At 37.5% G+C, this 25,817-nt stretch overlaps 1 protein-coding gene and 1 long non-coding RNA gene across 2 annotated transcripts; one reads left to right on the top strand and one right to left on the bottom strand.

Moving 5' to 3' along the window:
• Positions 1–68: 68 nt before the first annotated feature.
• Positions 69–17,733, bottom strand: hnf4b (hepatic nuclear factor 4, beta). The gene is made up of 10 exons (XM_053512852.1): positions 17,391–17,733; positions 13,196–13,373; positions 12,664–12,758; positions 6,882–6,985; positions 6,248–6,400; positions 4,724–4,811; positions 4,484–4,636; positions 3,421–3,657; positions 2,414–2,533; positions 69–1,186 (listed from the first exon to the last, which is right to left on the bottom strand). The coding sequence occupies exons 1-10, from the start codon at positions 17,503–17,505 to the stop codon at positions 1,059–1,061; spliced, it is 1,371 nt and encodes a 456-aa protein (XP_053368827.1). The 5' UTR covers positions 17,506–17,733; the 3' UTR covers positions 69–1,058.
• LOC128542808 (uncharacterized) lies at positions 16,544–25,346 on the top strand. The gene is made up of 4 exons (XR_008365679.1): positions 16,544–16,585; positions 18,603–18,665; positions 19,548–19,621; positions 24,228–25,346. It is a non-coding gene; the product is annotated as an uncharacterized LOC128542808 (long non-coding RNA).
• The last annotated feature ends 471 nt before the right edge of the window (positions 25,347–25,817 follow it).

Raw genomic sequence — 25,817 nt, 5'->3', positions numbered from 1 at the left:
ACAAAAGGCATTTTGCCCATATTAGTAAAATAAATAGAGCATTTAAAAACAGATACACACTGTAAACAGATTTTTCTCAACTTTATTCAATAACTAAAATGTAATAATAACAGTACATGTGTACGTGTGTTTATATACAGTAGAATGCCTAATAAAATGTCCTGTTATTGTAAAATAAAATAAAAAAAAACCCAGATGATATAATGGTGAACAGAGAGAGCTCAGAATGCACAGAATTAATGGATTTAAATGAAACTTAAGGTTAAAAAAGCAACTGGTCCAAATCATAATTGAACATGTGATAGTACAAAAGACGGCCCAAAAGAAGGAGTCTGCTCTGTAAGGAACAGAGTGTGTGAGCGGAGCGGGGTGAGTTTAGCATGTTTGCTATTTTAGAAGATGGAGGCAAAAGTTTCGTTGTGCCACTCAGGAGCATGAGCTCCCCCTGCTGGTGGTGATGTATTTAATCGCCACACTCCTCTCCAAATGATGAAGATGAATCAGATTGAAGGTCCTTCATGCAAACTCCCTCACGGTATCTACATTCTTAGATAGAGTCGTCATTTAAAAAGAAACGTGTGACCGGATAAATGTTCCAATAGATCTAAGAGTTACATTTTAAGAAGAATGATAGAAAATTACGTTGCATCAACATCATCCAATCATCTACCTGCGATTTATATATGTTGTTAGGAATTTCATCGCCCCCTGCTGGTAATCATTTACTTAATTTTTACTTTGTAAATTTTTACTTATTTTCTTACTTCTTCTTTCTTTATGAAAAAAAAACAGTCCATGTTTATATCATATGGTCAATCAACATAAATCCTTTTTATTTGTGTTGAGCACCTTTAATGGACAACAAGCCAAAGTTACAAAGACATGTGTTGGTCAAAAATGACATTGCATTGATATTTTATGTTGATCTTTACGGTGGCATTTCCCGTCGTCTTGGTTTGAAAAGGAACATGAAGCACTAAAGATTCTTTATATCGACATGGACATTATTAAACATGAACAGTGTGAGTGTCAGTCTGTCTGTCTGTCTGTCTGTCTGCTCAGTGACATGTGTGGACTGAAGGCTTGGTGAGAGAGCTGTCTATCTCCAGTGTCATTTCTGCAGCTGGCGTGTGTGTGTAGAGCTGAGTGCCAGGCTGTACGGCAAGCAGAGGAACTCCAGCTAGAGCTGCCAAAGAGGAGAGAGACAGCAGTGAGCTTGGAACATTCTTCATGTTTCCCCAACATCAACAAACAGTGAATTTTGGCAATATCAACATTCTGTCTGTCTGTGTGTGTTGTAACGCCCAAAACAACCAATTCCGAGAACGCTTGAGGAACCCTACACGGACACTGCCTAGCCAAAAAAGTCGCCATTTCAGAAGGGTCAAATTATTGGGCTGCATCAAGCAAAGAAAACAATCAAGTCTAATATCACTCATTAGAATAAAATGCTTCAGTTTGCTATTAAGTTTAAAGATTGGACTTTGGAGCAATTTAAAAAAAGTCATATAGTCTGCTGGGTAAGAAGGGAAGTGCATGGAGTGATGCCTGTTTTTTTGTGCCAGAGAGTGTGGATCAGTAACACTGCCTAACATCGTATATTAGGTTAAAGAAGTGAAGTAAGGTTCTTCATGTAGAACTTTACACAGTTGCTCCTCCCGAAGAACATTTACAATTGTATGTACAACTCTACAAAACAGTCCCTAAACAGATTTACTGTAGAGCCGTCTTCCTGGGAACTGTTACGTGTTCTAGTAAAAAACCAACATCAGTGTCTCCCTTTTAAAAATCAGTCCAATTTGAGCCATTTTAGGATGCTAAGAGCACATAAAAATCCAAGGAACTATTTTATTTAAATCTCTGATTTTTAGTAGTTATAAAAAAAGTATAATTTCAATAATTATGGGTTTTCAGTTTCCTAAAATAGTTCTGCTTTAAACGCATTTTGATATAATCCTACACATATTAGGAACTCATCAAAGCTTTTTATGACCACAAATTTACCAGTTGTTCTAGATATATATATATAAAAACAAAACAAAAAAACAAAGTTATAGATACTTAGCATTCTAAAGTTCAGTTATCCAGCTTGGGGTTTGTATTAAAGATTCTATGCTATTCTATTTATATTCTATCTGAGCAATCAGACAGCAGGACAAATTAAATCCTTTAGGATCTTTAGGGTAGATATGGGTTCTTTGTCTTCTTAAAGAGTTTTAGATGGAAAGCTTTTTTTAAAAAAAAACTCTACACAAATTTAGAAATAAAATTTCTGTAATTAGCTAAGAACTTCTGGACCACCACCATAACCTTCAAGGAACCCTACTCCACGAGTATAAACTGCGTGCATCACTGGAATCTGATTCTGTTGATTTTAATTTAAATCTGTGTTTTATTTCCAGCAGGGACTCACAGGACGGTACAGGGAGGATGACGGAGGTGAAGTTTGGCAGTGCTGCGTGTTCTTGGTGTAGATTTCGTGGCAAAACCGGATCAACAGGGGGGCTGAACACAAGCTCTTCTGGGTTTGAGCCTGTAGAAGATTGATGAGGAGAAACACTAATTCAGGGTCAGATATATAAAGGACATCTTCATTTCCATCAGGCTCTCAGCAGAGGAATCGCAGTTCTGCATGCTTTAACATTCTGGTTTTTGGGAAAAAGGCTTAATACCACAATATAAATTAAATATATTTTTATTTAGCTAATGAATAAACCAGGAAAAATATTAAGGATTAAACCTGCAGAAATTCCTTCTGGGGAATTTTCTCTAACAAAAACAAGCAAACAATAACAAAAAAGATAATGTTTTCTTTTCACCTCAATGTAGTTTAATGGAATTTAATGGAAAATATATTTTTTTAAATAATTAGAATTCTACTTGATGAATAAGTAGGATTTGAATGACCATTTGATTTTTATCTTATGTGTCACATATTGTGACAAATCTAATTTAATTAAAGTTCTCATACAAAAAAATAGTTTTATTCTATTCTGCCTTATTCGAATTTTAAATACACATTTTATCCTATTGCATTTATTCTCATTGAAATTCCATGTTTTATTATTACTATTATTATTATTAAAATTGTGTAATAATACTTTATTTAGTATTTTTAAAAAATGCCCTTTTTGTTTATTAAATTCTTTAGAATAAAATAATTCCATCAATGTTTTACTTAATATTTTTATGTAATAATGGAATTTATGTTTTTTTTTTTGCATTTTAGTTACTTTTCCAAAATAATAATAATAATAATAATAATAATAATGAAACATTCAGTAATTTAATAAACAATTTGATAATTAATTACACCTACTTGTTTACTTATAGCTCTTATCTTTTGCTCATCTTTTGTCAGCAATATCTATCTGTTAGATGGAAGCTGCTCCAGATGTGCACTACTGTATCACTGGGTACCTGTGGCTGACTCTCCGAGCAGCATCTCCTGCAGCAGGCTGTCCATGCTGGCTTCTCCTAAGAGGCGGGCGAGCTGGAGCTGCTCTACCATGTGCCAGGCGGTGCCCTGCAGAGGAGGCAGCAGCAGGAGAAGTTCCCCAAACCGGCCACGCTGCTCGCACGTCGCCTCGTCCAGCAAAACGTGAGCCTGGAAACGGAGCCTGCGCACCATCTGAGAACACTCCAGCCCCGGGCAGTCTGAAAGCACAAGAGGGAAGAAAATGATTGCGGGAGTCAGTATGCATCATGCTTTCAAATATGAGATTGTAACTATGTATATTACGCATTCACATGAAAGATGCACAAATTTAATTATACATACTTTTTCTGCAGTTAGGTTTGCCAAGTGGTAGGCACTCCGATTACAATTGTTTTTCGCCAACAAATATGATGTTTAAATGATCAATAAACAATACATTCTTTTCCTGTCCAGCATCAACACCAAGTAGCCTAATGTGCATGTCTTTGGACTGTGAGAAGAAACTGGAGACATGGAGGAAACCCACCAAGCACAAGAAGAACATGCAAACTCCACACACACAGACGCGAAGGCAGAACTCGAGCCCTTGACAGGTGCGAGGCCACAGTGCTAACCACTAAGCCACGGTGCCACCTCACATAAAAACAAACCTACAATATTCAGAAAATATATTAGCACAGGTCTAAAACCGATTACTACATAAACCTTCAGACATATTATGACCCTAAACATCATAAGTTTATTTCAAGCTGTTTTTAGTGGATGACGAGAATTCTGGAAAACCTGACTATTTTTGTGTATTGAGAGTGGAGCGAAGTGTTTGTGTAAGCAGCTCTCTCAGACGGAACCCGGCACTCCTCGGCCATTTTGGCCTTGATTTTATAATCAGACAGGAAACGGGTCATAAATTCCAGAACTTTCCAAGTTATTAATAGTTTTCCCCAAGACACCATGAAACCGCATTCAGAGCACGATGCTTTTGGAAAAGGACTGAGGTTGAGGAGAGGTGAGGTAACGGACAAACGTGGGTGACCCGTGACTGACCCGGAGCGAAGAAGACGATGGCCCTGAGGCAGGCGAACTCTGTGTCGGTTATGTCCAGCTCTCTCAGAGGCCTGACCAGCTCTTCTAAGACACGCGCTGCCAATTTGGACATCTCGATCTCTGGACCATTTACAGGGATGATGAAGTCATTTCCTGTAAGGGACGAATTGTGAGTGTGATCCATGCTCACATAAAGAGACACTCAATGCTGTTAAGATGAAGTCTACAGCTGTACATTACCCAGCAGGATTACATCGTTGTAGGGTAGGGACCGGCGAGCCACGCCCAGGATGAGGTGCTCGGCTGAGTGAGCTCGTAACAAGCTGACCTGCGAGCAAACAACACAGACGTATTTATATTTAATTTATTTATATACACATATTAAGGATGAGATGAAAGCAAAGTGCTGTCATGTGTTTTATTCCTCTTATACCATAAATTATTTCAAAAATTAAAGTTTGTTAGTATACTAAAAAAGCATGCATTGCTTTTGGTAATCCCTGTATAGATACATTAATAGATTAAATTAATGTTGTGAAATGTCTCACACTAATCTGGAACTAACAAACTGTGACTGGCAGAGCTGGCAACCGACAGTTAGCGACAGGTGGCTAAAAGGTGAGGAGAATAAACCTGCAGACCATCTCCAGCATGGGTTTACTTTCACCCATGCTGGAGAACGACAGTTAGTCTAATTAACGGTTATTAGAAAACCTGAGACACAAAGTGATACATTTACTGTAGTTAAACTTCCCAGTGCTGTTATGCTCTATTATTACCACTTGTGGAATGCCTCTCGTTCAATCAGATTACTAACTGTCTTATAATAAATGTATATACAGTGAAACCTCGGATTACGAGTAACACGGTTTACGAGTGTTCCACAAGACGAGCAAAGATTTTTAATAAATTTTAACTTGGAAAACGAGCATTGTCTTGGTTTACGAGCACCGAGTATCATGTATCACGCATGCGCTTCTTGATTTGATGCAGAGTGTCACGTCATCACAACTGAGCCAACGATTTTTCTCTCTTCTGCGCTGCGGGTAATCATCTCCCCTGCTGGGTCTTAGTGCTCGTCTCTTACTGGTATAATCAACATGTGTGTGTGTGTGTGTGTGTGTGTGTGTGTTTCTTTCTCTTGCGCTGCAGAGTGTGTGTGTTATGTGTGCGCGCGCGCGTAATTTGACACCGTGCCGGTTCACTCTCTCTCTCGCCTTTAATGTGTTTTAATGTGTCGCCTTTAATGTGCTTCACTCACACACAACCGGCACGGTGTCAAATTACACGCACGCACACACATAACACACACTCAGCAGCGCAGGAGAGAGAAAAACACACACACAGCGCCTGTGCGCATAAATGGAAACCCTTATTTGTCGTGATAAATTTTTCCCCTTTTTTAAGGTAACGTGGAGGTTAATTTGTTTTATTTTTACTTTATATTTTGTGTTAATTATTTTTATGTATTTATTTTTTTGGGCTGTGGAACGAATTATTTTAATTTCCATTATTTCTTATGGGAAAAGTGCTTTGATTTACGAGTGTTTTGGAATACGAGCCCGCTTCCGGAACGAATTATGCTCGTAATCCGAGTTTCCACTGTATTGTTAACTAATTATAATTTATATCTATCTATTTACATTTTATTAATTTATGGTTTATTTATCAGATTTGTGTCAATAAACAATATAAAGGATGTTTTTTAATGGTCCAGATTTATAAATCAACAAGCATTTAATGTCACACATAAACATGGCCTACCCTGTCGTCCACCGGCAGCTCACAGAACTCTGGGATGCGTTTCGCCCATTCCACCAGCAGGAGGAGCTGCTGTTTTATGGATTCGCAAACGTCAGCAGTGCGAGCGATCTTCTTTGCGATAACGTCTCTCATGGGATGAATCAGAGCCAAGAACTGCACGAAGAACACAAAGAAGCAACCACATTTTACTGACAAGCACAAGAGCGAGCGGTTTGCGATGAACTTCTGAAAGTTCTGTGTTGTCTTAAAATATTCAGCATGTGAAACAGACCCTGATGGAAAACATTGCAGGCTCATTTTGCGCTTCATTACTCAATCGTCCAATTAGCTTTTTCTGTCTGCTCACGTCTGTGGTCATGTAGGAGCCTTATCGTTATTACACACACACACACACACACACACACACACACACACACACACACACACACAAAACACCCTCTGGTTCAGAGCTCTGGCACTTTAATTAACCTGGCTGTGATCAACTCGAGTCCATAGTTGCACTGCTGATCTTCTTGCTCTGAGGATTGCATTGAAGGTGGCTTCAGTCTTATCCTGTACAGAATATTCAAACCTTTCCCTGGATCACTTCACGAGCCTCGTCAATGATTCCTTTTTTTCTGGTTATGATGCCTACCTGATGTGTGCTCTCTTCTGCTTTCAGTAGGACGTTGATGGTCAGAGTCCCAACTCCCGGAGCTTCTCTACGGCAGCTGATCCTGTCTCGTTCATTCTGCACAGCTGCGGCAAAGAAAGGGTTGTGTTTTACCATGAATAAAAATAACCATGGCACAAATACATTTCTTTATTCTCCACTGTTTCATACTTTTTTAATCGTTAGGCTGACGTAGTTAAAGGTGCCATATGTCCCCTATATCTTTAACATTCGAACACACTTCTTCTGCAGTGCCCCAAAGTGTGTCTGTTAGTGCACCACCTGCAATAACCCTCTATATATATTATACATTTTAAACTCCATCTGTTTCACTCCTCCTGCAAACGTTCTGTTTCTGTGTCTATGCAAATGATTTTCCACACCAGACAAGTGAACAGCAATAGAGCTGAGCAATAAGTTGGGGGTTTCGCTTATACAGTATGAGTTTACATTACATTAGAATATGTAATAAATAATCCAATTGATTAGTTTAAGCAAAGGCCAGGACAAAAATGGAAATAGAACAAAAAGTTTTTTTGTTTTTTTTTGCACATGCCACCTGGAGACCCATCTGCATGTCTACAATTGACGTGTTTTTTTTAAATAATGATATTATAATAATATTCCCCATTAACCCCAAAATAATGCCTGTTATAATTCTGTAAAACAATAAATTTTCATCTTTTGACATTATATTATTCTTATCCATTTTTATTCTTGAAATTCATATCACATAACCTCAAGGGACACCACTTTCTTTATATGAAGAAATCTTTTTTCAACAATTTCTTTGTATGTGTGCATATTCTTGTAAGATCCTCATATGAGGACTATTGAATATCATACTTTAGCCAAACTTGATTGAGTTTTAGTAGAAGGAGAGTAGTAGGTTTTAATTTATTTTTATGTTCTGTTTTTTTTTTTTTTTTAACCCTGCATTCCTAACATTAGCAAATAGGATGCTTGTGTCCTTGTTTAGCTTCCATTGATTCATTACTCCACCAAGTGCCCAAAAGTGGTAACTGCAATACACGCTCATTAACATCCACAGGGCAGGATTATTCCTGCCCCACACTTACTCCATAAAAAATTTAACTAGGGTAGGAGGAGAAGGAGAAGGAGGAGGAGGAGGAAGAACAGACATTTATTGACCAGGTGGCCAGATTGAGAAGAATGCATGTTGTTGGCTTTCATCTATGAATTGAGCTTATTCCGAAACAAATTATTAGATAGTAGTCTATACCATAACCTCTTGGTTTTATTTTGATGTCATTATTAATGTTGTCCTGCCACACCAAGTGGTCTATGGTCACGAGCCGCTGCTAGGGTTTTACATAGCTTTGCATTCGGAGCACCTTTACATGTAATAAAATCACTGTAATGCATGCCCTCTCTTGGTTTATTACTTTATTATACACACTACGCTAGTTCAAAACTCCACTTTAGAACTGACTTTACACCCTGTCTTACAATCAAACTTACATTAAAATGACTCAATGCACAGAAACAAAGATGGAATAGATCATAATCATAATGCTGGGGGTTTATACTGTTACTTTATACAGTAAGTCTTCTCACTCACTCACCTTCTATACTGCTTTATCCTGTATTCAGGGTCGCGGGGGGGCCTGGAACCTATCCCAGGAGGCTTAAGGCACATTAAGGTGCCAATCCATCGCAGGGCACACACACGTACACACACTCATTCACATATTGTGGGGAATTTTGGGGACGGCAATTAGCCTAATCTAGTCTAAAGCCTAAGTCTTTGGAATGTGGGAGGAAATCGGAATACCCGAAGGAAACCCACCAACGGGGAGAACATGCACACAGAGACGGGAATCGAACCCAGACCCTGGAGGTGCAAGGCGACAGTGCTAACCACTACACCACTGTGCGGCCACAGTAAGTCTTCTTCTGAATCATTATCATGTTCCAAGGCATGTCTGATCTATTTTATGTTTTAAGTGCTTGCCTCAAATAATTCTTAGCAAATATTTTACCATTCTCAGATGTGTTAATTATTGACATGAAAAAAAAAAAAAAAAAACATTTATGGTACTCCTTCTTGCCCTGATTAGTTTATCCATTTTGATTATCAGGAACTTTGAAAGTAGATTAAAAACGCAGCACAGGTTCTCTTCTATAAGATCAGAGATGTGCTAAAAAAAAAAAACAGACATACTTCAGACATACTGATGGCCACTATGGGCATCTCTGTTCTTGGTAATGGAACTGATTCTTAGCATGTGGAACATAACTTCACTGGGGTCCGAGCTGGAACAGAGATTGAAAAATACCAGCTAGACATAGATTGGATACTCATAGAATTGGTCCTGGAACCAAACTTCTCAATAAAAGTTGGTCTCTCTCTCTCTCCTACTCAGAAGCTTTCCAGGGTGTGCAGTGCTTGGTGGGTGGGTGTGGGGTTACTGGCTGCAGAACAGTTGGAGTTTGTCCCAGTAGGTGAGAGGGTCGTCACACAACCTGCGAGTTTCCAGAGAGGAAAACTATCACTGTCCTCTTTGAAAGGGTCCAGGCCCACAGACTCCATTGTTCTGCTGGGAAATGTTGAAGCCTTGATCTTGGCGAAGGCTGGGAAACCCAGAAGGGAATGATTGTGATGGATGGCCTGCCTAATCAAAACCTCTATGGTGAGTTGTTGTTGGACTTCTGCACTAGTCATAGTTTGTCCATAACAAACACCATGTTCTAACGTAAGGCAGTTCGTAAGTGTACCAGAACACCTTGGATCAACTTGTTATAGTCATAGATGTTTCACCTAATCTGAGTCAAAATGTCTTGGACACTCGGGTGAAGAGATTAGCAGAGCTGTCAACTGATCACACACTGGAGATGAGTTGAATCAGATGGCAGAGGTGTACTGCAGGTGAAAAAAAAGCCTTGGAAGCAGAAGTTGCACTTGTGTTGGAAAGGTTTGGAGAAACCTTTCGACAAGCCTCAAAGAGTTTCTGGAAAACCGCTTAAGCAGCTCGGCAGGGGGAGAAGAGACACTGATCAAGCTGTGCTCAGCAAGAGTTCTAAAGTTCTGACTTTGTCAGAAATACTGAAGGCTCTTAATGTTGTTGGAATGTCGTGGTTGACACCGCTATACAACATCACATGGACTTCTGCTACAGTGCCTTTAAACTGGGATAGTGGCCCCCATCTTTAAAAAAGGGGACTGGAGGGGGAAAACCAATTACTATGGTATCACATGAGCCATGGATTCAGGAGGAACAATGCACATGAGTATGGGGTATCGGGCCAATTTTGTGAGCCATCAGGTCCCTGTATACCTGGAGATAAAGCTGTGTTCGCATACTTGATGTTAAGTCAAGCGTGTTCAGTGTGGGGGTTCGGCTTCACCAAGGCTACATCTTATCTCCTCTTCTGTCCATTATTTCAGGGACAGGATTTCAAGGTGAAGAAGGAGTTTGGTATGGAGGTCGAGAGGTCACATCTGGTCACGTTCCCCTTCTGGCACCATCTCAGAAGACCCTTTAGTGTGCACTTGAATGGTTAACAGCTGACCTGTGACTGTGAGGTAGTTTGGATGTGGATCAGCACATTTTAAATCCGAGGCCTTGGAAAAGGACAGCATGCTCCCTTCAAATAAGGGGGAAAACCAAGTGGTCTCGTTTCATTCATGAGTGATGGGAGTGGGAATTGTGAGACTGATCGTATGATAGGTGCAGCTTCTACACTGATGTGGTCACTGTACTGAACCTTCGTGGTGAAAAGAGAGCTGAGTAATAAGGCCCTCACCTACAGTACCCTCACCTATCGTCATGAACTTTGGCAAATGACTGAAAGAACGTGATTTTGAACACAGGTGGTGAAATTAGTTTCCGTCAACCTTAAATTGCACTAAATACCATAGATACTGCATGGATGGTTATTTATTCATTTATTTAATTACTAATTTGTGTGTTATACGTTTAATGTGGGTTAAGTTATAACCCCATAACCCTATAAACCCTGGCTTGGATCAGTTGCATCATTCGGCCAAATATTTATTTGAAACCTGGCAGGTAGTGTAAAGCAGAGTGCGCATTGCGAAAGAGTGAAGAGAGATAAAAATAGATATTAAACCCACCTACGCTGTCAGATTATTATTTAATATTTAAAGGAAAACCACAAAATGCTAGACTAAAAATATACAGTACCAGTCAAAAGTTTAGACACACCTTCTAATGCAATGTTTTTTGGTTTTGTGATAACTATGAAATAACACATATTGCTTTAGGCAATTAAGCAACAACAAGAACAACAACAGTAACAGTCAGTTGTTATGTTAAGACATGAAGGTGAGCTGTTCTGGAGCAGTTCAAATTCAAATTCAAATTTTATTTGTCACATACACAGTCATACACAGTACGAAATGTAGTGAAATGCTTACACGACCGCCAGTGACCTTAAAAAGAGAATTTAAAGCTTGTAATAAGTAATAAATATGAATAAAAGAAATACGATAAAAACTTTAATAAAAAAAATAAATAAAAATAAATTAAATTAAATTAAATTAAATTAAATTAAATTAAATTAAATTAAATTAAATTAAATTTTAACTAGGAAATTTACTTGTTCTTACAAGAACAGTATTGTGTCGAATGCATTTGCAAAAAAAAAAACCCATCAAGCTCCATGATGAAACTGTCTCTCATGAAGACCTTCCCAGGAAAACAAGACCAGAATTGAGCTTTGCTGCAGAGGAGAAGTTCATTTAGGGTAACCAGCCTCAGAAATCACCAATTAACCTCAAACAGCACCTCAGATTGGAGCTGTTATGAAGCAGATACTCAATATCAACTGTTCTAAAGGAGATTATTGTATATTTTGGATAAACGCTTCAATTGTTTTATAGTCTAGAGAGAAAAAAAAATCAGGAAAGACCATGGAATTAGGAGTTGTGTCCAAACTTTTGACTGGTAGTGTATTTTTTCAAGAAGAAACAAATAAACAAAAAAAAAATTCCACAAATTATTTATAAAATTACAACATTGAGACACATCCCTCTGCCAGGACAGGCACATGTCAGTATGATTTGTAATTTAGTGGTTTTATTGCTGGATTGAGATCATCAGGCTTTGATCTGAACAATCATGTATAAATAAATGCGTGTAAAGAGCTGTCTAGGAAAAAAAGGGAAAAATTTTTATGGGGCGTTCAAGTTAAACTGGCTTCAATTTCTGGCGAATAAAAGCGTAAAGGCGATCGTCATTTACAGAAGGCTTCAAGCGCTGTACAGTGAAGAGACTCTTAGCCACAGTTAAGGTTTTAAATGGTAAAGAAGGCCATACGTCCATGAATGATGATCTCTACTGAGGTGACTCAGAACCCACTGCAGTCATTCGCATGAACATTAATGTAGAAGCGAGTTGAACACCTGATCGGCTAAAATCTACAGATAAATGGCTGATAACTTCAGTGAGAGACGCATCTGTTTGTAGGAATGGGCCAGGGGTAGCTCAGTGGTTAAGGCATTGGACTACGGTTCGGAAGATCCCAGGTTCAAACCCCACAACCACCAAGTTGCCACTCTTGGGCCCTTGAGCAAGGCCCTTAACCCTCAACTGTTTAGATGTGTAATAAGATAAAAAAAAAATAATTGTAAGTCGCTCTGGATAGGAGCGTCTGCCAAATGCCTAAATGTAGGAATTGTGCACACAATCGTTCACCTGCACATTGCAGCAGCTTGGCTGGGAGTTATCGCCACATCATAAACTTTTGCATCGAAACATGTGATTGCTTGCCGTCTCACCTTCTTTCCTCATGCCAGCCCTAAAGCATTTCCTTAGTCTGCAGTATCGACACTGATTCCTCTTGTCCTTATCCACCACACACTGCCTGCTGAACCTGCACGCACACACACACACACACACACACACATTTACTGTAACTTAACCAGTCCAATTTCAAGTGATCTTTCAAATCTCAAATCTTCCCACATCCTCCTGGATTCTGACTGGTCAGAAGGTGTTGATTAATTTTCTGTAACAGCAGCTCAAACAGAAGCAGAATTAATGCAGCAAATCATGATAACGTGCCGTCCCTTTTTTTTGTCTTATCAACATGAATAGATAGAAAGGTTCTTTAACACATATTAAAAAGGAATCAATTGTCATGTTTCTATAGTTAGAGGGGAAATTCCACACTTCAGGATGAGTTGTTACAGGACTGTAATCAAGAACCTTGTGAAAACAGTAACTCTGCTCCATCACACCACCTTGTAGTTGTTTATTTTCCTGTAACTGCATGACACCAACTGTTAACTCAAAAGTGTGATATCTTACCTGCATGTGTAGGCGTGGTTCTTGCGCACACTCCGTCTGAAGAAGCCCTTGCAGCCGTCGCAGCTGGATGCCCCATAGTGTTTCCCAGTGGCCTTATCTGCGCAGATGGAGCACAAAGGCGCAGAGGCTTGGGGCAGCCCAGCCGTGGCTACGGGGGACGGCTCGGGCCTGAGCAATTCTGCGACATGAAAAATTTTTTAAAGTTTTTTTGGACATTTGGATGGACATTTTCACCATCTGCACTGTCCTTCTGATGTACTTCCATTATCGATCCCATACGCATGAAGTCTCCTGTGTCCTGCCTCTGTGACTACCATCGCATTGCACTCACACCCACCATCATAAAGCTCTTCGGGAGAAGTGCTGCTGGCCCCAAATACTGGTGAGGAACCAACATCCTGTCTCTGAACATGAACAACACTAAAGAGATGGTACTTGACTTCATGTCACATTGAACACTGTCTATACTGACCAAACAGCTCATCATTAAATGGTTTTCTCCTGGAGAACAATCCGGTCTGGTCCATTTACACCAACACTATACCAAAGAAAGCCCAGTAGCATCTCTACCTTCTACTGAGCTTGAGAAGAGCCCATCGCCCTCCTCCCATCCTCACTATGTCCTACAGAGAGACTATAGAGAGGATCATGAGTAGGTGCTTCAATGCTTGGTTTGAAAACTGCACTTTCTCGGCTACTGAGGGGTCTCTCTTTCCTCCCTAACATATACCACATTACACCACACTGCATCCACTAAGCCACCCGCATTGTGGAAACACAACTATTGTACCACACAACCAGACTGTGTAAGAATTTCCACCACAAGCCATCAGGCTTCTCAACGTTCAGGGACATTTCACTCTTCTTGCAATTTCTTTTTGCACGTTCTTAAACTGACTAATAAAATACTGCACTAGAAACTTTATTGATCTGCATTATGGCTTCCAAGCAGCATGTCATGTTTACACTCATCGCACAGATTCTTAATATATTACAATATCTTGTTTAGCACTTTTACTCACATTTGAACTCAGTGTTTTGTCTTGCACATTGTCTTGTTTACAATATTGCATGTTTGAACTCATGCAATTTGTGTAGTTTAGAGTATTTTAGTATAATTTCTTTTTAGATATGTTTGGTCTCATGTAGGTATATGTTATTTTAGGGATCCTACAGGTGGGTTGCGGGGTGGAGCCTCTGTGAATCGGACTTCCCATGGGTGCTTGATCGGATTGGGATCTGTGGAGTTCGGAGATTAGGTTGATGGGCTTGGGCTCTTTGCCTGCCAAGCCCCATATGCAGCTGGCTGTGATCCACTGGGTTTTCTGGTGCCAGAATTGCCTTTTTTAGCAGTTTGTGCTGCATTGTGCTGCTTTTCTGTGGAATCGGAGCAGACGGACTGGCTTTTGGCCTACGCTGACTTGGGTGAGTCTATGGGATGAAGTTCTACGTTTATTTATTTATTTATTTATTTATCTATCTATTTTTTGCTTTCACAAATTCTTTAAATTTGTTTAATTTGCAAATTAAACTCTACATCTGTATAATCTAAACAACATTTTTCAGACGGAAGACATTGTGGTTCTGTAAAAAACAAAGTTATTAAATAGGCTCCTATGGTGTAGGGTTATGACAAAAATTAGTGATTGAAATTACTTATGATGACAGTGTTGAAAGCTGAAACTAACAGCTGAAGACTAAAATGATCTCATAGAGTCTTTGAAGTTAAATATGTAATAAAGGGATTTAACAGGTTCTCTATTGTTTCTAATACAGATGTTCCACTTGTGGTGGTGGAATATTCCGTAATAAAATTAAACCATTACATGTTAATGGAGGATGATGAATCATAGGAATTTAGTGCTTAATTTTGCATTTTAATTCAGTAAATATAAATTATATATATATATATATATATATATATATATATATATATATATATATATATATATATTCAGTAAATAAGTGTTGTATTATAAAGTGGTTAATTAATTACAATTATAATAATTATAATTTATATATATATATATATATATATATATATATATATATATATATATATATATATATATATATGTAACGCCTGTTCAAAAGAAATTATTCAGAAGAATTACTATTTCACCACTAAATTAAATGAAAAAGTGGAAATATATCAGTAAAAGTCAAAATCAAGATATTGATATTGTGTATTATCCACACTACTATATGCCCTTTAGTGTCCTGTTTTGCATGGACCCTGAGAAAGAAGGACTTTGCGAAGTTAAACGCTTTTAAAATTGAATGTTATACAAAGATTCTAAAAATTGGGTGGAAACAAAAGGTGACAAATGAAAGAATCCTAAAAGATCTAAGGCAAGAAAAAACTAATGGTGAAGTTATCAAGGAGAGAAAATTGGGTTTGTTTGGGCATGTATCCCTGATGGGAGAAGAAAGTTTAATCAGATTGATGATAGAGAGAAACAGAAATTGGAAACAGCGAGTAGGAAGACTAGCAAGAAGATGGATTGATGACATCAAAGAATAGCTTGGAGTAGGAGAGTGGACAGCAATAAAGTGGCTAGGGAAAGGAGAGGATTCTGGAAAATATCAGGGTAGGAATGAAAATAGATGGACTACAAAGGTTCACAGACAGACAGACAGACAGACTGACAGACCAGGGAACACTACGTAAATGTGATACCATGGATGAAACATTAGTCCATCATAATTTACACTCACGCAGGTTTTTGGGTGATGGGAGAAACCTGGAGAACCTAGACACCTGGAGAACTTACAAAAACTCCACACAGACAAGAACTCAAGTTCAACCAGAGACCCTGCAGCTGTGCGTATCATCGCTGTATTACTGCAATCAAGCAATTACCTGGAACATACCTCCCTACAGTAAATTCCAGCATCTTCTAAAGGTTGCAGAAGATAAGATTACTGTATATAAGAAACTACAGGGAGCCAAGCGTGACTGTGAGCTGTGGTAAAACCATAAACTGTTGGAGGTACTATAAGAACCAGAGCAGGAAATAGTATAGAAAATTATACTATATATGAAAATATGAACATCGTGTCATGATCATGTTTTGTTTATGAGTAAAAACTGCTAAAAAGTGTTCATGCTTAAGTACGATCAGGTCATTTAATGGAGATATTTATGGTTTGGTAACATGATAACCCCAATTTTCCCCTCCGTATTAACCACAAGATAAGATGATGAGGCAACGATTGTTTTTATAGCTGCTGTGAAATAAATGAAGCAGAGATTGTTCCTAAAATCTTTTTTTCTCAAAGCGCTTCACAACACGAACGCTATGTAAATAACAGAAGGGTTTTGTCTCACCGAGGGGGTATTAGATCTCTGCCTGAAGTTTAACCTGCACCATAAGTGAAATCAGAATGGTGAGTTAAAGCGATATTGTAAACAGTTGTGTATCGGATTTAATAATCTTTTTTAAAATAAGATACTAATAAATTACTGTCTCAATGTAAACAAACACCTGCACCAATAGATATTAATTAGAAAAGATAAAGTGAATATTTTTACTGGGATTAGTTTATATTTTCACTTTGGCTGAAATAACAGCGCTGAAGTGGTATAAGTGAATTTTAACACGCTGGAGTGGTTTTAAGACAAAACTTCATCTTTATCCTTTTATCTACTTTTTCCATTTCTCATCTGTGATTCACTCTCCGATTACCGAACAGGGAGTGTATTTGTCTGAGCACCAAAGAAGGACAACTTAGTGTAAACAAGGCGTAAGATACTCAACCTTACAGAATGGGATTTCTTTGTATTAATAAGTTAGACAGAGAGTTCTGCTGTACAGACAGACACACAGACATGTACGTGGGCTTCAACCTCTAATAATAATAATAATAATAATAATAATAATAATAATATCACTGATTACATTAAAGATCAGCAGATTATTTTTATCTTTAACATTTTAACTTTTTACTTATGGTAGTCTAACTATAAATGGACAAACAGTATGAGATTATGTAATAAAGAAACATATTAAAGGTATAAAAGAAAGATACTGTACAGTTCTGTTATAGAGATAATAATCAGCTAACAGTAACTCTGCTTGATCAGGATTATTTATATTATAAATCAGAATGTAGTTTATTCCAGTTTGCTTTAGGGCAATCCTGTTGCACTTTAACCCACATTGAAGAGTGCTTGTGGTCATGTCACACAAACCTGTGTCCACTGGGAGAACTTTGAGGCTGTCAAACTCCAGGATGGTGTAGCTCGGGTCCAGTGCCACCGTGTAATCCGTCGTTCCCAAGTCCAGCACTCCTTCTGAGATCTTCATGGTGCGATAATTCCAATTCAGACTTCACGGATGAGTGTAAGTTCTTCACTTCTTTAGTCAGTAGATTTCAGAAGGTCAAACCATGAAAGCCACCATGCACTTCACTCCCATCATCATTTCTTTTTTTTTTGGAGATCTCTGATTGTTTACCTTCAGTGTTCTCTGACTCCTACCGAACCTGTTCCACCCAGAACCATGTCGGGAAAGAAGAAGCTGAGATTGCGCTTGTGCTTGTTTGCTCTTATCAGTGGACACAGACTCATAAAGGGGAGGGTTTGGCCATGTAAACATGGCTCAATCAGGAAATCCAACTGTCACATGAACAACCATGTTTCAGGATATAACCACATATTTAACCTCTTTTGGACTTATCTGTACACATACACTGGATTCGGTGTCATGCTGTAACATCTAAAGTCACTGGAGTCAGACCTACATGCCACTTTTGAGGTTTGTCAAAAACAAACAAACGTGTAGTTCCTGTTATGGCCACTAGAGGTCATAGCCTTAGGCAGATCACACGTTAGCTACAATACAGGGTTGCCAGGTCTGTTGTTTTCCTGTAGAGAACAAAACATTTTAAGAGCTTGGAGATGTTATTATTTTAGGAAAAATTATGTATTTTTAAATGCAATGAAAACACTTAAAGCACACCTGTAACTTCCCAGCATGCACCAGTAACTTTGTGAAGTGGTCTCTTTTACTTAGCTAGGCCTATATTAAAATATTAGATATCTTCCTTGAATTGTGGCAAAAAGTTGTGTTACGGTTATTGTTGCATTTCTAATAGATAATCTTTACGTATGACAATATCTGTAATAACAGAAGACTATTTAAGGGGCTTAGAGAAAAACTCTTTAACTTTATATAACACTAACAACCTGCATTTTTACCAGCTCTTATTAGTTTGATTATTTTTACACATTTATTTTAAAATCTTTTTTTTAAACTTAACTTATATAATAATAATAATGATAATAATGATAATAATAATAATAATAATAATAATAATAATACAATAAGCAAACTTTTGGGTTTGGTAGTAAGCCATTAAAATACAGACCTGGCAACCCTTATTTTTTTCTCTCCATTTCTAGGAAGAAGCAGGGGCTTTCTGTTCACCTTTGGTCTGTGTTTGCTATCAGCAATATTGATTAAAGGTAAAAAAAAAATGATAAGGAGATGGTGCATGGCGTCCTTTTTGATTAAACAACACAAAGCAGTGCAGGGTTTTAGCTCTGAGGCTTACTTTAAAAAAAAAAAAAAGAGTATGTCATGCATTTAAGTGATAATAAACTTTATACATGGCTTTGACACAGATATTAAACATTATGTAAGTTTTAATTCCAAATATGGGTGAGATCTGTAATTAACATGATTAATTAAAGTAAATAAAAAAAATAGTATAAATTCCCACATCTGTATACTTACAGTAGGTCAAATCCCTCTTTTTGTGGATAAAAGATATCACTCAATTCTTCTCTTCACACTTTATATATATATACACACACTACCATTTAAAAGTTTGGGGTCGCTTGCAAATTTCTTTGTTTTTGTTTAGTGATTTATTTTCTACATTCTACAACAATACTGGGGATTTCAAAACTATAAAATAACACATATGGAATTAGGTAATTACGTAACAACAACAAAAACAACAGTTAGTTGTTATTTTAAGACACAGAGGTCGGCCTTTCTGTAATAGTTCTTGCAAGAACAGTATTGTCAAGTGCATTTGCAAAATGCAAGACCAAAACCTACCTCTGCCGCACACGAGAAGTTAATTTAGAGTCATCAGCCTGAAAAATGACCAATTAACAGCACCTCAGATTAGAGACGTTATAAAATCTTTACAGAGCAGAAGTAGCAGAAACATCTCACCATTAACTGTTCAAAGGAGATAAATGCATTTTTTAAATGAAATAAAAATCAAGAACCATCATGGAGTTAGAAAGTGACCCCAAACTTTTGAACGGCAGAGTGCAACAAAACAAACTGGAAGTCACCATATGATTTTTTGGATTTTTTTTTTTTTTTTACAGATTACATGTCAGGCCATATGCAAGCAATTTTACAGGGAATATCCATCATGCTTTGGTGTAATGGACTCGTCTGGGTGAGTGAGTGGTACCTCCCTATGTGAATGACACATCAGGCCACAGGTCAAGACCCCACCCTATAACACACACCCCGACCCCTTTACTAAACCCGCTTTACTCCCCACCCCACACCCTCAGTGCATGCGCTCCACTTTTTTTGATTGATGGTTCATAAAAATCTGTCCGTTACAGCTCAGAGTGCGCCATGCTCCGGAGTCTCTCATCAAATTACTGATAGCCATGTCTTACATTTCTTTTTTATTTTGTGTTTAAAATCACTTTACTATTCACTAACTTGTACATTACAAAATGTCATTTGGAGGATTTTATGCTTATGTTTTACACAAGGCTGAAAGAGATTAAAAAGCTTTTATTTTTTTATAGCTATGAGAAAAACAACAACACATGCACATATCAGAAAAATAATTTTATTTTAGCGTTTAGCTTTGCAAATCTATAAATATACACTAATCTGTAATAAGATGTTATTTTTTTTTATAAGGGACTAGAAAAACCTAATTATTTGTTAATGGATTAAAACAATTAAAACAAATAATTTCACATTTGTCACATAAAATGTGATATAAGGACAAAATAATCCAATATATCTAGGAGAAAAAGCTTTTAAAAATTCACTTTTTTTAAATCAAAGTTTAAAGTTTTCAGTTTAGTACTATTATTTTAAACTATTCCTTCTCCATTCACATAAAAAACATAATATTACTAGCAAAACTGTCACATAAAGCAAAAAAACAAACAAACAAAAACAACAACAACAACAACAACAACAACTAGGTAATGTATCAGGACAAAAAGAGAGTTAACATATAAAACATACTGTACACTGTTTTGATAGTTAAGGCCAAATACAACATGCTGAAATATTTCTCTGCTGATATCAGAATAATTTCTGAATTATAATATTCCTTTTAAAAATATGCAAAAAAGTTATTCAATCCACACATAATTTTTTTTTACATAATATATAGTCTTCTAAAAGCAAACTATTTAATTATGAATTATATTAAATTGCAAAAGGAAAGTAAGAAAATTTTTAAGTATTTCTGAAAGTTTAAAAAAGACACAAAAATCATAATTTATTTATTTATTTTGGATTAATAAATTTATTATAGTGCATTATATTAGGACAGGTTACCTGTTTTTATGTGGGTAATTATATATATATATATATATATATATATATATATATATCATATATATTAAATCTGTAAATACAAACTTTATTTTACTTTAAATGCCATTATCTAGTTCTTTCAGGTGACCACTAGGGGGAGACAGAATACAGCATATACACAACGATCCCTTCCCCACTTTCCAAACTGAACACTGTATCAAAGGACATGTCCTAAAAAAGGACATGGTAAAACATGATGGACATGAAGGTTCAAGAAGTCAGGACTGTGCAAGAGTGTTTCAGTGTGGGTTTTTCTAATAAAACACCTGTAACATCTGGCTCAAAGCTGGGTGGGTGAGAATAAAAGGCTTCTGTGAGGTCAAAGAGTCTGTCAGCGAAGCTGAATTTACTCATTACAGGTGCAACGGAGGTGAAGGTACCTGTCCGTCTGTCTGATGTGTTGATCGATGGCTGACGGACGAGCGAATTTTCAGAGCTCGCGTTCGGAAAAGCAAAGTTCAGGACAGTCTCGGCGTTCGACAAACATACATAAATAAAGTTGTTGTTTTGAAAGAATGCTTTTACTTATTCTTTGGACGTTGGTCAGGGTCATATTTCAAGGTTAATCCATAAAAAAAAAAATTTCACTATAAGGTTATTGCATCGCAAATATTGGACCATTAAACCTGTTTATAGACATTATTTATGTCAAGCTTAAATTTGGCAGATTAACACTAAAATATACAGAATTATAATCCAATATGTAGTTTATCAGAGAATTCTAATACTGTATATATGTTTATATATGGAACGTATACACTGCACGTATGTTCTTGGCTAGTAATTCTTCCTACGTCATATTCTATTGAGCAGTAATGAACTGAATGCATTACTTTCTATGTATAAAGAGAACATTTTGTAGGATAATAGTCTTATATCTGGTTAATTGTAAATAAATATAATAAATTTGTATTTCAGACAGGCTTATTTTTGCCAGTGTGAAGCCATGGTTGATTTTTAAGTGCTGTATCTAATCTCATTGCTACTGATGGCTGATGATGGCGGACACCACCAAAGCTCCGCATGCTGGACCACGGACCTACAGGAGGTGATAAAGAAGAGAAGGAAAAGGAATGGAAAGAGAAGCGATAACCACCATGCTGTAAATGAGAAGAAATGACACCGAAGTCATCAGAAGGTGCAGTCAGTCCTCAGCCAGTAAAACCATCAGATCAACACAAGAGAGAATCCGTGGATCTAGCTCAGGTCTGGGGTTCCATCACAACCAGAAGCATAGATGCAAAACAGAGACTATGACAAACTTTAAACTGGAAACAGAAACAGTCAGCCATAATTATTTTCATCTTCTTTGCTGATTTCACTATTGGCAGTGACAATTGCTCTGCTTTGCTTCTTTGACTCACTTCCTGCTATGCAGTGCCCTCGTTTTGGGAGGACTCAAGGGATCCCAAGCATCTGTGGTCTAAACTTAGTTCTCTGCTTTGTACATCCATGATGTGGTGGTTGCTCTCCTGTTCAAGCTGACTGGGTCGGCTATGAAGTCAAACAATATAATCGAGACTGTTATACAATCTGCTGCACTTTTCCCCCCTTCAGTCACTGGTTGTTGAGTTAAGTTTTTAATTTAGTGGTCATGAAAAACTTAATTTGTGGCAACGTATTCTCTATAGCACCTATCCTGTACAGGGTCATGAGGGACCTGCAGCCTATTCCAGGTGATTCAGGGCACTACTGTAGGTGGGGTACACCCAGGATGGGGTGCCAATCCATTATAGGACACAAGCACATAAACACTATGGGCAATTTTTAAATGCCAGTTACCCTAATCTGCCATAATAAACCATATTACCCAGTGGAAACCTGGAGGAACCCTTATCCAGAGGGACTAACATTTTTTTTTTCTTATTCTACATCTAAACAGTTGAGAGTCAAGGAAAGGCCTTTGCTCAAGGGCCCAACATGGCCCTTTTATCGTGATTGTGGGAATTGAACCTAGGACCTTCCGAACCGTTGTCCAATGCCTTACCCACTGAACTACCCCCAACCCTTCAGTTTCTTCAGGTGGTCAGGTTTAGACTTATCAAAGTTATGTGGCAAAAAATAAAGTCAGCTGACGACCTGAAGGTACTGACTGTATGTTACCTTGAGTAACATTTTCTTCTCTGATGGCACAGGCATAAGACTCAGGCGAAAGAGTGGTTCTGGGAGCATGAGGAATAAGTGTGTGTAATCAGAGCTAAATTTTAAATGTTATAGTAAGTATAAGATTTAGTTTAAAAATTAGTTTTTTTTTTGTCTAGGCAGGGTATTGTCAATGTTTTAATATCATTTTATCACATATTCTTGACATATTATCTCATGGCCTCAAGATAGACCATATGGCCAAAGATTTGTGTTCACCTGACCATCAAAGCCACATGTGCTTGTGGAACATCACGTTGCCTACAGTACTTGCTGCTGTAATGTGCTCCACTCTCTTGGAAGGCTTTCCACTAGATGTTGGTTTATGAATGTGTGGATTTGTGTTCATTCAGCTACAAGAGCATTGGGAGGAGGAGGCTCTAGTTTCAATTCCAGGTCATACCAAGGATGCTCAGTAGAGTTGAATAAAGTCAGGGCTCTGTGCAGGACGCCCAAGTTCCAGAACAAGTCCTTCAAACCTTAACAAAGCATGTCTTCATGGAGCTGGATTAATTTTTGGCGTCTTAGTTTCGGTGAAAGGGAAAATAAACATTCTAGATAATTGTGTACTTATGACTTTGTGGCAACAATCTGGGAAAAAAACACATAAAGATGAGATGATCAGGTGTCTGCATACTGCTGGGTATAACGTACCCTATCAGAGTGTTATAAATGTCACGGTCCTCAATATATTCAGTAATCTGATGGTTTTAATATATCATTCTATGGAGCTGATTCATTACATGATGGCATCAATGGTGTATCTCTTATCCTCAAGATATTTATTTTTAGCCTTAGAATATTGTCTCAAGGCCTCATTATATTAACTTTTGGTCTCGATAGATCACCTCATGGTTTCAATATATTATCTTACTGCGTCCATATATATATATATATATATATATATATATATATATATATATATATATATATATATATATATTATAATGGCTTGAAAATCTTTTTTTATTTTAACCTCAGTATACTATCTCAACATCTGACTCTTAATATATATACACTCATGTAAATGCAGACTGGAAAATGCTAAATGCCATTTCAAAGTGAAACATTCCTTTTAGATGTTTAAAGGATTTTGTCTCAGATTGTCTCAGCATAACCTTTAATACTTTAAAAGAACCTCCAGGGGAAAAAAAAGCTTGAATTTCTTAGCATGAAGGTGAAGCTTAGGTCCAAAACAAGGTGATTTTTGCAATATGGTGATGTTCCATAACACTGCAATAATTGTAAACACTCCTACATTATGATCCTCGTTCTCTTCTGTGCAGGATCGCTCGGCAGGCACTCCTCCCGCGGATGAGACTCAGACGGAGAGCCGGCATGAATCAAAGGAGATGAGGAGAAGAAAACTCATTTGCTCATTTCACCCGCAGCAAGGCTGGCTATAGTTATAGGTAATAAGGTGGTAGATAGTATCATTATATCAAAAGGATATGAGGGATGAAAGTATTACAGCCTCACTCTACACTCTGTATCGTCCTGTATCACTCCTCCTGTAGTGGCCTAATGGATAAATCTGGGCTTGAAAACGCAGGGCGGGGAAAAACGGAGGACGAAAATCGCTTCGTAGCATTCAAGGACGCAAATCTTTTTTTCCTTCTTACAATGCAATTCTGTGGATTTTTATCACTAAGGGCTATGACTTTAAAACCTTTTTATGAGGTTTGGATGACCACAGGATCACTGTCTGATTGAGCTGTTGGGTTTTTTTTGTGTGTGCATGTGTTCCTTTTTTTTTTCTTCTTTTAGATGAAAAGCATTTGCCAAAAAAAAGACTGCCCTCCATTAGAAGAAAAAACAACAAGAAAAAAAAACTGACTTTGTAGGTTTATTCCAAAAGAGGAGAGGGATTAAAAAAGCAGCAAAGAATGGTTATAAAAGCATGGCAGCCTTATGATTTAGTGGCGCAATAAAGAATGGAAAGGTGGCCATTCATCATGGAAGCGAGCTCACCAGGAGAGGAGTCTGTCACACACACACACACACACACACACACGAAAATATTAACCCCTAAAACTAACTCGGACCAAAGCCTTTTTTCATACACACCCGCAGATGGATGAAGTGGTGCATCCTGGGAGCTCGGCTCCGATACACGGCATCTGATCTGTCCTGAATGAACTGCCAGATTTATAGAATTTTTTAAAAACTTGACATACTGCGGCCTTTTTGGTAAGACCTTTATAGTCGTCCATCGGTATTGATTTCGGTGATTGCAAGACATTCTTCGTTGTCTGATTTAAACTTTAATTCGACATGAACGGATCCTGATGCATACAGCATTACACAGGAATGAAATTTATAAAACTATGTGAGCAGGTGAAGAAAAGTAAAATCTAGATCAGAGATAATTACAGAATCACAGATCAATCATGGAAAAGAATATAAAAAAAATAAAGTTGTCTTTATTAATAAGAAAATTCTTAATCTGCTATTTATTTAATATTTTATTTACATTGATTTATATCTTTTAAAATAAATCATTTAAATTATTGTATCATTCAAAAAATATATTATAAAAAATATTATGTTTATTAATTCATTCATTATGTTTGTGTACAAAAAGTTGCCCTGTAAAAAAAAAACCTACCTACCTACCTGGCCACCCATCCACCTACCTACCTGCCTACAGTACCAGTCAAAAGTCCACCAAAACAAATCTTCTACAATGCTGAAATCTCCTGTAGGACGATGCTGATACCATGACTACAAATGAGGTAATTAAGTAACAACAAAAACACCAACCGTCAGTTGTTATGTTAAGACATGAAAGTCAGCTTGTGTTCTGGATCAGGTCTTACAAGAACAGTATTGTGTCGAGTGCATTTGCAAAACCCATCGAGCTCCATGATGAAACT

Source organism: Clarias gariepinus, chromosome 15 (assembly GCF_024256425.1).
Source record: "Clarias gariepinus isolate MV-2021 ecotype Netherlands chromosome 15, CGAR_prim_01v2, whole genome shotgun sequence".
NCBI lineage: Eukaryota > Metazoa > Chordata > Actinopteri > Siluriformes > Clariidae > Clarias > Clarias gariepinus.
Note: the sequence above shows the minus strand (reverse complement) of the source record. Positions and strands in the feature narration are given on the sequence as shown.